This window comes from Echinops telfairi, unplaced genomic scaffold, assembly GCF_000313985.2.
Source record: "Echinops telfairi isolate 266 unplaced genomic scaffold, ASM31398v2 ScPeMD7_7410;HRSCAF=8448, whole genome shotgun sequence".
In the NCBI taxonomy this organism is placed as follows: Eukaryota; Metazoa; Chordata; class Mammalia; order Afrosoricida; family Tenrecidae; genus Echinops; species Echinops telfairi.
In genome coordinates this window covers 25,553,230-25,565,259 of record NW_022111310.1, presented here as the reverse complement: position 1 = coordinate 25,565,259, position 12,030 = coordinate 25,553,230, and the positions used below count along the sequence as shown (strand labels likewise).

Below are 12,030 nucleotides of genomic sequence, written 5' to 3'. Positions count from 1 at the left end.
GAAGGGGAGGGGGAAAAAAAGGAAAATGAGCTGATTCCGGGAACCCAAGAGGCAAGCGAATTTTGGGAATAATGAGGGCAACAAAGGTATAGATGTGTTTTATACAATTGATCTATGTATTGTGATGAATTGTATGAGCCCCAATAAAGTGATTAAAAAAAATTACAGGTGAGGAGCACGTGTACAGTGAAGGTTGGTAGGGGAAGGTTGGACTAGATAGTGTTCCTGCCACCAGGAACTCCCACATCAGCCATCGGTAGGAAAGTGCATATTACTACCTGTATTTCTAAACGTGAAATACAGGTGTGTGTGTGTGTGTGTGTGTGTGTGTGTGTGTGTGCTTTAATTCTCCATTCAGTAGTGTTTATTGAATATGCACTAAGTGGATGCTAGGGACACAATGGCAAAAACAAAACAGCTGTGGTCACTGCAGCCACAGAGCTTCCAATCTAGCAGGGAAGTCAGCCATTGAGCAAGTGATTTCAAATGTGTGGTGCATGTTAAAGAAAAGGAAAGTCTGCTTGCATTGAAAGGAAAGGATCTAATCTAGATGGTGGGAGTGGGAAAAATGCGTCCAGGCTTCTGAGAGAAGTCGGTGTCGCAAGCAGAGCAAACCGCATGCCTGGCGTGTTGAAGCAGAGAGAGCGTGGTTCCCTCAGAGAACTGGGGCGAGAGCTGGGGCCTGAGTGGAGTGCAATGAATCTGGAGAGGTCAATAGAGGCCACTTTGTGGACTTCTTCTAAGCATTTCCATAAGAAGGAAGAAATATGGGTTTTCAGAGACCAGCTATGGTGTCACAGAGGAGGCGGCATTTAAAAATGACCTTGAAGGAGGAGGGGAATTTGAATGTGGTGAGCAGTAGGGTGTAAGGCTAGAAGAGGGGGCACATGAGGGCATCCAAGCAAGCGAGGCGCAGAGCTTGTCTGCGAAAGAGCGCTGCATGAAGGGAAGGAGGGGAAGAAGGCTAACATGGGAGATTAGGAACAGCTCGTTTCACTTGCAAGACCCCATTTTTACTCTTCTTTGAAAACATTCCTTATTCTAGGGTACCTTGCCTGTTGAAGCCCAACAAAAGGCCTTATATCTAACAGCCTTCTCTGTGATTGGTATTAGAAAGGCTTTTGATATATGCCCCCTGATGGTAAGTAAACATTTTCCTTCTCTAACACCCAACGTCCACGTCTGGTGGGGTCCTAAGAACCAGAGAGTACTTCATTTCCAAAGCTGCTTTTTCTTTTCATGTGACTTGAAAATAGCTTTAACTCTGGAATCAAAGGATGTCATAACTGTGAGAGAAATTAGAGACCAAACTACTCATGGGCCGTTGAGGAAACTAGACTGATAATAAGTCTGGTGAATTTAGTGGTCCAATGTCACAGGCAAAGCTGAGACTAGAATTGATAGCACCTGACCATTTGTGATGAAAGAATGGCCTAGTATTCTCATTTCCCCTACCCACCCCCTCATCTCTGCCCAGCATCACCCTGTGTCTGTTCCTATCCTATGGATGCATATTACAGTATATTATGAGCCTGTAAATGACACATGCTAGCAAGATGAGTTGTGTTGTTTGGTTTGATTTTGGAAGCTGAGGGGTGAAAGGAGAAGGTTCCCCTAGGTGAATCCGCCTACCAGGTTCCAAAGGTGAATGGAAATAATACTCTCACCTGGGAGGAATTCAATCCCTGGGCTGAGATGAACGGTGCTGTGGTTGTTGTGAGCCGGGAAGACTATTCTGACTCGTCGTGAGTCGAGTCTGTAGGACATAGTAGAATTGCCCCTGTAGGGTCACCGAGACGATGACGTTTCAAGGGAACAGATAGCCTCATCTTTCTCCCTCAGAGAGACTGCTGGCCCTGAACCACCTACCTGTGCTTAGCAGCCCAATGCTTACCCCACTGTGCCACCAGTGTTCCTGGAGGTTAAATAGATCTTCTTGCAAATCAGAAGTCATTTGGGCATGTTCTTCAAACAGACAGAACTGAGACTGGCAGGGCTTAAACGGCACGATAAAACCCTTTGTTTTGGTTGCTATTTATTTCAAGGGAATTGGTAGGCATGCTCCTAAGGCAAGAGAGTCAAAGAGAGCCAGTTCCCAGGGGACTCAAGGAGCACACGACTACGAGACACATGTGAAGCTGGAAGAGCTAACATAAGTGTTCTTCCTAATCCACTTAGCCAAGACAACTATTCCTAGATCTCTCAGCATAGGAAAGTAGGGACTGTTTTTCCTGGAGTTCTTGGAATCATAAAGTACTTTGGAAGCTTGGCTTTCTTATTGCTATTGATGTTATTTTTAGTAAAGCTCCTTTTGAAGTGGTGAGGCAGGCCCAGCTTTGCAGAGGGAGATGAAGAAAGCCGGTCCAGGCCCAGTGTTCTCTCTTCCTGGAGGTTAGATGTGATGTTGGAAGCAGAAACTAAAGGTGGGGGAGGGGGGGAGCTCCAAAGGGGAGGTGAGGACTCAGTGGTCAAAGGTCCACCCTCTTTGGATGACCACATTTTCCCCTCAGAGACCATGCTCTGCCTCTTCTCTTGGAAGGCTGTGCTTCAGAGAGATTCCATGCATTCCCATTAGGTTGGCCATCTCTCCCTCACTCTTGCCACGCTGATTGTGCCATCTGTAAGTGATTTCAGTCAGTTGACGGGCTGATGTTTGCCAAAGAAACTCAGGTTTCTTCTGCTCTTATTTCCAGAAAATCAGCACAGCTCTTACAAAAGCTGAAAGCTTTTTGCTTGAAAATACACTCCCGGCCCAAAGCACCTTTACACTAGCTATTGCAGCATATGCTCTTTCCTTGGGAGATACAGCCTACAGGCAATTCCGTATCATTGCTGAAGCCCTGAAGAAGGAGGCCTTCGTGAAAGGTAGGCCTCTCTCCATACTTTGTGCAGACACTAAGTATACTGAGCTCGCTGAATCTGGGACGGGGGTGATGGTGCAGAAAGTCAACAAGAACCTGCCCCTGCTTTCCAGGAGCAAAATTAAAACTGCTATGAACAGATCATCACAACATATCATAAATAACCACTGCTATGTATTTTTTAACATGAAATATGTGTTCATTTCTTTATTCAACAAATATTCATTGAGCACTTCCTGTATACCAAGCACGGTTCTAGGTTTGGATGATAAGCCAGCTAACAATCCAGAACCACACACACACCCAAAGTTATAATCAACTAGAGAGAGGCATACAAGCCAGATAAATAAGTAAAACACTATATATATCGAGAGAGAATAAGCTGTGGTGACTGATATGAAGAAAAATAGAGCCAAGAAGGGAGATGGAGTTGTGATTTTAGATAAGGTGAGAAAATACCACTGGGAAAATGGTATTGGAGCCAAGACCTGAGGATGGCGAGACCCTGGAAGAAGAGTGCTCTGGGCAGAGTGAGTTCGTGCAAAAGCTTTGAGCCAACAGTGAACCTAGTACCTCACGAATGGCAAGGAGGTCAGAGTGGCTGGAGAGCAGGAAGTGAGGTCAGAGAAGGAAAGGGTGAGGAATTAGGGGGTGGCTTTTGCCATGCCCTGCAGGTCATTGTAGGAACTCTGCCACAAGGCACCAAAGCAAGTAGGTGCACGAAGCTTAAATGTAGCCCAGCCATGCACTCTGATTTAGGGCTACCTCCACCCAGAGTAAAGGATGCTGCCTGTTCACCTAGAGGTACACAATGGGTCAGGAGGAGCCCTAGAACTTTGACTTCTACTTTGACCAAGAGGGAGAATCCATTTGAGAATTTTAGGCAAAGGAGTGCACGGCCTGGCTTGTTTCCCATCGGGTTTGCTATCAAGGTGTGTGTTTCATTTTGAAGAATAAGGCTACTGCTTTCTATACAAGAATAGAAAACGAGAAGGAGAATAGCAGTGATCACTGACTGGCGAGCCTGGCCAGCACAGTCATGGCTGGGCATTTCTGAACCATCTCTAGGCTAAGATTTTTTTTTTAAGTCTTATAAATTTCACATGACTTTCATAACCATCTGCAAAATTTGCTATCTGCCAGCATTTTAAAATGACTAAATTTTAGCACATATTTCTAAGCCACTTGTATAATACTTGTAAATACATGGATTATAAGCTATGGAGCATAAAGTGAAGAATTTAAGAGCCAGAAGAGAAACTTAGATATCATTTAGAACATAAGTTGTGAAAAACTCAAACTAAACTCACTGCCATCGAGCTCATGCCAACTCTTTTCGACCCTGTAGGACCGCACAGAACAGCCCCTGCACATTTTGGAGACTGTAATTCTTTAGGGGAGTAGAAAGCCCATTTTTCTTTCTTGAAGCAGCTGGTGGTTTTGAGCTGCTGACCTTGCATTTAGCCGCCCAATGTGTAACCACTATAATCCCAGGTCTCCTCCTAAATTGTTAAAGGTGCTATATATTTGAAGTTGTCTTTTGTATTCTAGATTAGGAGGAGATAGTGAAAGATTAAATGAAGGGCTTCCAAACCTCAGAAACCCACAGGGGAGTTGTACTGTGCCCTAGGACTCATCAGGTCACTGTAAGTCAGAATCAACTCGTTGGCGGTGAAAGTTGAGAGATATGGTACTTCATTGTTTACAAAGGATCATATTTTGTATGTCATTTGAGTTTTACTACAAGGAAAACAAGTATTGTTTTCAGCTTAGGTTTTAGGGAAGAGAATCCCACACAACTCAAGGACTTGTCCAAGGTGACTTGATGACTTAGTCGTAGATCCTGAGCCTGATAATTCCCACTTTATGAGACTTTCCACTCCACTTCTCCTTAGAACATGCTGAGGATGGAGTTAGGTTAAAATGTAATATCTTATCATTTGGTCTCCTTTTTGACCCATTTTCAATTTCTTCCAGTTTTTAATATTTTCTGCTTTCTTTTCTATTGAGGTTTTACTCTGTTTTATTTTGTCATTGTTATTGGTATTTCTTTTCTTGTTTTTGTTTTCTATGCTTTTCTGTATTTACAAAGATGGTAAATCTATAAAGACCATAACTGGATTAACAATTACTTAGAGACATGATAGGGGACGTTGGGGGGAAATGGAAAGCTAACAATAAAGGCTACAAGAAAGAAAAAATGTTCTAAAATTGATTGTGGTGATGATTGCACAACTCTTCTTGATATGAACTACTGTATTGTGTTATGTGTGAATTATTTGCCAATAAACTATTTAAAAAAACAAAGACAAATAGCGCTGTATTATGAAATCTTGGTTTGTATTAGTTACCCTGAGGAAGTTACAAGGGCTAAGAAACCTCTAGAAACCTGAAGGCTATGATATACCTACTAGAATTGTATGTCAAATTCTGATTTTTAATCATATTAACAAATCCGTTGTATTAATGTTCAGGCAATCCACCCATTTATCGTTTCTGGAGAGACGAGCTTAAGCACAAAGACAGCTCCATACCTAGCACTGGTACAGCCCATATTGTAGAAACCACTGCCTATGCTTTACTCACCAGCCTGGCCTTGAAGGAGATGAATTATGTTAACCCAGTCATCAAATGGTTATCTGAAGAGCAGAGGTACGGAGGCGGCTTTTATTCTACCCAGGTAACATCTCTATCTACTTTTGCTGTTTCCCACCCATGCATTCCACACTCATTCGGGCCACCACGCTCTCGCTCCCCAAAGGCGCGTACTATGGATGCATAGGGATAAATGCTTAGCATCAAAGGCCCCTCAGGGGGTCTGCATGGGCACTCTCATTATACCAAAAACATCTCACTGCCATCAAGTCAATGCTGATTCACAGCAACCCTGTAGAACAGGATCTATCCCTGTGAGTTTCAGAGACCGTAATTCTTTATGAGAGTAGACAGCCTTGTCTTGCTCCCCCTCGTTATACAGAGAAAGGAATAAGCTCAGAGAAGTTCATTCAGAGAGTTACTGGCACGGCCAACATGAGAACTCATGGTTCCTGACGCCCACCCAGTGGATTTTTAATGACTATGCAAGCGAGGCCACAAGGTTAGCAGCACGTTTGTCTTGCTCACATAATACACTGTAGCTGCCGTGTACACAGAGGCACAGATGTTTTCCATGTAAAACAAAACAAGAAAAAGTCTTACTGTTGAGTCTCTACTATTGATCTCCTAATGTAAATTTGTGTAATTATATAAATTTATGTTATAGCTATTATTGTGTGTCATTGTATAGTATGAGGGGGTTTCAGAGAGCTGGAGAAAAGTACATTTTTAAAAATTTCACTTTCTACACACTTTTTGAAGGCTCCTTGCTCACATCTACATTTAAAATTTGCTCAAATGTGAACATCTTTCCTGTGTTCTAGATCTTAGGTAGTGATGGGCTAGGTGTCTCCACTTATATGAGATATAGAGCTAGGGGCCCTTCAGGATCACTTTACTGACCATCTGATCTGGTCAAAGGCAAATGGGTTTCATCTTGGTATAACTGAAAGCTTAGTGGGTGTGTTAGACAGGGTTCTCTAGAGAGATAAAACCAAATTGCTGATAAATTAATATATTTATTTATAAAGATAATTAGATATATAACAAGAAATGAATTGTTAAATCATATACAGATAAATATATAATACAAGAAATAAACAGTTAAATTATAAAGCACTACAAATGGCTCAGTGCAACTCACGTCCATGAGAGAGAGTTGTGAGAGACTAGCAGTCCTTCAAGTCTAGTCTGCTGCCAGATCTTCCTCTATTTGTAGAGAGAGCTAGGCTATGTCAGCACAACAGCCAATCACAAGGCAGGTCACCAACCGCCAGTCCCCAGCTCCAGAGATGTCTTAAAGGGACTTCAACTTACAGCGACACAGTCCACAGGCTAGGCCTCCCACAGGTAGTGTAGCCTTTAAATTGAGGCACAGAACAAGCAAGGCAGCTGCACACTGGTCCGATGATCACAGAGTGAGAGACAAGAAAGGCGAGGCTCACCAAGCCATTTATCTCTCTGCCCTTCAGTTAATCCCACTTGTGTTTATCAGCCAGGCTGGCACAATAAACTATCTCAGTGGGAAAGAGTTCTCAGTGGTGAACAATGACTACCGTGGACCCAGGCACAGGGATGGTCACATATTTGCCATTTCTCATCTGTTCAGACTTCTCTGCTTCATAGATGAAGAATATGCCATTCAGAAAGATACGTTCTTCTTTTTCTTTTTTTTTTTTTACGTTCTTCTTTTTCATGGAACTTATTGACTAGCTACTGTGGGCAAGGTGCTGAAAACATAACAGGTGCCAGGAAAGATATGCTACCTGGACCTATGAGTCTGATCCTACAATGGGGGAGGCCAAAAATAAACCATAAAGTGATGTAAAATTGTGAAGGATGCTATGAAGCACAGAAGGAGATCAGTCAAACAGAAACTAATAGGAAGTCTTTGAGTGGAAATATTTACTCTGAGACCAGAAGATGAGGAGCTAGCTCTGACAAAGGTGATGTCCCTGAAGTGACACCCAGGCTACAGAAAGCCTGGAAATGAGCCACCTTTCCTGTCCCTACGCCCCACGCATGTGTCTTTGTCCTTGTAGTCCATTGGCGCCTGTGTCCTCACTGAGGAGAAAGGTCCCTCCCTTCTAACCTGCCCCCCCTGGATCCCTTAACCAGTTTCACTCAGCCATTGCCCCCACCCTTTCATAAGAAAACACATTTTTAAATAGACAGGGTTCATATAAGCTAAATAAATTTGGGGGCTTTTTGGACTGTTGACAGGATACAATTAACGCCATCGAAGGCCTGACAGAATACTCACTTCTAGTGAAGCAGCTCCGCTTGGATATGGATGTTACTGTTTCTTACAAGAACCATGGCGATATCTACCATTACAAGATGACAGACAAACATTTCCTTGGAAAGCCAATAGAGGTAAGTGAGCAGCGTTTCACAATATTTTATAACTGAAAGGGACCTTGGAATACATCAACTTTCCCCCTCAAAATGTATTTACGTGCCACTTAAACTTAGATTGAAGGTTTGCTATGCCCCAAGTGGCACCTGCCATGTCCTCAAAATGAACTCACTACCATTGAGTTGATTCAGACTTAAAACCTATGGAGACCTAGACTTCCCCTCCTTTGAGTTTCCCAGGCTGTAATCTTACAGTAGCTGAAAGCCTGGTCTTTCTCCCAAGGAGTGCCTGCTGGACTTAAACTGATCTCCAGGTGAACAGCCCAAAGAGTGACCCACTACACCGCCAGGGACCCTTGGCCATGCTCTAGGCAGTGGAGATTCAAAGCCAAGCAGAGAAGCTATCTACTGGGGGCCAGGTAAACAGGCAGTAGAAAATAACATCATGGAAACCCGGAGGAGGACATCCTGACACAAGTGGATGAGAGGGAGCGTGGCAAAGGTGTCCTGCTGCTTGAGTTAAATCTAGAAGAATCAGAGTTAAGTCAGCCTGGAGAAGAAAAATGGAGAACATTCTACAAATAGAGAACAGCGTGTGTAAAGGTACAGCAGTAGAATAAGTAAAAAGACGTGCTTAGGAATTTGCCAGTAGTTCCAAATGACCCCAGTCACCGGTGCAGACAGTTACAGAGTTGGAATTGGCCATTAGGTCACGAACTCCTTATCTCATGTTCTTTGCTATACCTGGTGGAGGAGTAGGTTATGAGTTGGGCCATGTGGCATTGAGATATATTCAAATATTTTACAACAGTGGTAAAAATCAGATTTTCAACTCTTCTTGAAAAACCAACACATCTGTCAAAAGATCTTCAGTGAGCCACAGCCCCCACAGACACCGGATGTCCACACTTGCTTTATATGGGGACTTCTGCAGGCACTTGTGTTTGTGAGCCCCACTTTAGTAATGTTTCTCCTTGAAGGGGGACATTTCAACACCAATGGCGATCTGAACTCTATACCAAAGGTCTGAGCACAAGTGAAGAGTTCTTGGCCTGAGGAGCGTGGCAGCCCGTTTGAGGTGGCTGCAGTTACTCTCCCAAACGGGTAACTCCGGAAGGTGCCTCTTTTCAAAATGAAACCTTCAAAAAGAAATGCAAGCTCACTGCCATCGAGTCAATTCTGGCTCAGGGTGACCCTATAGGACAGAGTAGAACTGCCTCTGTGGGTTTCTGAGACTGTCACTCCTTATGGGAGGAGGAAGCCTCATCCTTCTCCCTCAGAGCTGCTGTTGGTTTTGAACCATTGACCTTGTAGTAAGCAGCCCAATGCATACCCCACTACACCACCTCACTCTGTGGTACTGCCTTCATGTAAAGTCTTGGCTGATTGATTCTAGTTTGGAATTCTGTAAATTTTCTAAAATGCTTTACATTGTCCTAAAGCATATTACATTGGAAACAATGTTAGGTAGTCAATGAAGTATGGGAAACACTTATTTAAATGAAGTTAAACAAATTCTTTGTGATGACTCCGAGGAGGAGTGGGGTGGAGTGACACAGCACCATGTACCACATTTTCCCAGGCGCACTGGTCCATAGAACGCTTTCCCTGTGCATTAAACCAGGGCCTTCGCTTTCCAGTGAATGCTGTGGTATTCCACCAGAAAGAACAAGAACGTTCCCGTGTTACCCTTTGGAGGGTGGGCTGACAATCTTTTGAACAAATATAACCCCTCGTGCGCAAGAATGTCAAGTAAAGGGGAAAAGCGTTGTGGTTTCTGAGGAGCAAAGAACTAACTCCTAGACCCTTTTCTCAAAACGATCCCCTGTGCATTCCACACCCTCCAGAACAGTTAGCGCTTCTTTGGCAGGAATAGTCCCCTCATTTCATCTCCTCCTTTCCCTCCTGGCAGAACCGGTAGGAAGAGAAGCAGCCCCTCGAATTTGGCAGGCTTGGGTGGGGTGCTAGAGGGGTGGACAAACAGAGCCAGATGGAAAGTGGAAATCTGAGCCAGCAGGCGGTGGTAGTAGAGTGTAAAGGGCTCGTAAAAGAGAGCCCAGCGTAGTTTTCACCTACTGAACCGTAAAGTTCAAGTGCCCAGCTCTGGTGCTAATGAGAACCATCTCCTTTGGCACACACGATGCTGATACTTGAGCTAGACACCTGAGAGGTGGCAATAAGAGAGGAAGCCCCAACGGTGCCATATTGGTGTTGGGTGTGGTTGAGGCAATTCCAACGCGTGGTGGCCCCACGTGACGGAGTCCAAGTGCAAAAGAGGGAGCCCTGGTGATGTCCGCAGTACGAACCCATCAGCCACTGTGTGGGAGAAAGATTCGGCAATCTGCTTTCAGAAAGATGTACAGGCCTGGGAAGACGCCTGTGTGGCAGTTCTACTCTGCCTGACAGGGTGGCTAGAAGTTGGAATTGGCTCCCTGGCAGCAGGTTTGGACTGGGCTTTCTGAACATAGGCTCTTCAGTGGCTGGTCCGCTTACCCTCCATAAGGAGAGCTCTGAGAGAGGTGGCTAGGAAGTACCGGAAGACTCTCTTCACTGCTGTTCCTGCCTCTCCATCAGATGATGCAAACACGTGGTTTCTCCATCTACCTTTCCAGGTGCCTCTCAACGATGACCTTGTCGTCAGTACGGGCTATAGCAGTGGCTTGGCTACAGTTCATGTAAGTGTTTTTATTAAGGGCAGTTGCAATGGAACAGAGAATTTGCCATGAAATCACAGAAATCAGGGCTTGGGTAATCCTATCGAAAGGAAAATTGATTTGTCTAATTCCTCCTGGTTATCTTGGTAACTCTCCTTATGATTTTTTCTTGAAAATGGTTATATTAATCTTTGTCTATTTGCATTCCATGTATTTGTAGAAATGAGATGTATAATTATAGACATGTGTGTATGCATAGTTTGGGGCTACATGTGTCTGTATACATACAAACTGTGTCTACATAGACGCATGCACATATGCTCTTAGGATTAATGGCAGAGCCGTGTTTCATTTAACCGGCATCACTGAGAGTGGTGTTCAAGAACTAATGTTTCTTCTGTTTTAGCCATTTGGCAAGTTTGAGGGAAGAGTTGCAAGGTTTCCTCAACTGTGCATGTAGTTCTTGTATTCTTCAAGAGTGAATTATGACGATGGAATAACTGGTCATTTCAGTGACATCCTTTGTTTTGATACAGTAATTCCTTCACGGACCTTTGGGTCAGATTGCCAGGGGTGGGTGTTTGCTCAAGTTTCTGAGACTTTTCTGTCTCTCAGTATGTCTGCCTGCCTGTGGGAGCAGCCCTGCGCGCACACAGGCAACCTGCTGTGTACCCTGGGAGAGCTTCAGGAAAGCCAGGCTTCCTGGCGTTGTGGTGTTCTGTGTAAAATGAGAGCACACCGACTCTGGCCGCGCCTGGGGAGTTTTCTTGTAAAGTGCTCACAGCTGCCTATACAGCCTTTGGATCGAGGTTCTGCTTGGCCAGAGGTCACTTTGGGCTTCTTCTGCGGTTCTCAGCTGTGTTTCAGATTGTTGGGTTTGCAGCAATCCGACTTCCGGGGGAAAGGTCGTGAATGGACAGGATTTGTCCTGGATGACAGCCCCCTGGAAGCTTCCCAGGGACTGCAGCGGTGTGGCCACAGCACCTCTCTTTCCCACATGAGACAGAATCTTCTTATTCACTTTTCCCAACGTAGGTAACAACGGTGGTTCACAAAACGAGTACCTCAGAGGAAGTTTGTAACTTTCATTTGAAAATTGAAACCCAGGACATTGAAGGTAAAACAGCATACTGGGATATACACCGTCGTTTTGACTAAGGATACAGTGTCAGGACACAGGGGGACATTGTGCTTTTAAAAAAAACAAACAAAATGTGTTCATCAAATTCCTCAGCAGAGTAATATGCAAGCAAACATTGCTGCCATTTCTTATGATAGAAACAGCTCTAATAAGAAATTGAGATTGTTGTTACCTAACTTAATACAGAGCTAAACTAAATGTGCTCACTATCAATTCAGGAGATTAATTAACTAACTTCATTACCATTTAAGACTGTGTGTACTTGTTAAATCACAGAAGGGTCTGATTCCAGAACATTGGTTTTTTGTCACTTTGGCGTCAGCATTCCATCCCATGATCCTTAATTTTGCCTACCACCCTGTTAGTGATCCATCCCTTAGCCTCTCTGTATGACAAGGGGTCTGGAAAATACATATTTCTT

At 44.1% G+C, this 12,030-nt stretch overlaps 1 protein-coding gene across 1 annotated transcript in view; it reads left to right on the top strand.

Moving 5' to 3' along the window:
- The window catches only part of C5 (complement C5), a 101,068-nt gene that overhangs the window by 70,118 nt on the left and 18,920 nt on the right, over nt 1-12,030 (top strand). Inside the window, exons 27-32 of the mRNA XM_004712562.2 lie at nt 1,046-1,141; nt 2,694-2,865; nt 5,336-5,541; nt 7,680-7,832; nt 10,427-10,489; nt 11,504-11,585. Coding sequence (XP_004712619.1) covers nt 1,046-1,141; nt 2,694-2,865; nt 5,336-5,541; nt 7,680-7,832; nt 10,427-10,489; nt 11,504-11,585 — 772 coding nt within the window. The remainder of the gene's footprint in view (nt 1-1,045; nt 1,142-2,693; nt 2,866-5,335; nt 5,542-7,679; nt 7,833-10,426; nt 10,490-11,503; nt 11,586-12,030) is intronic.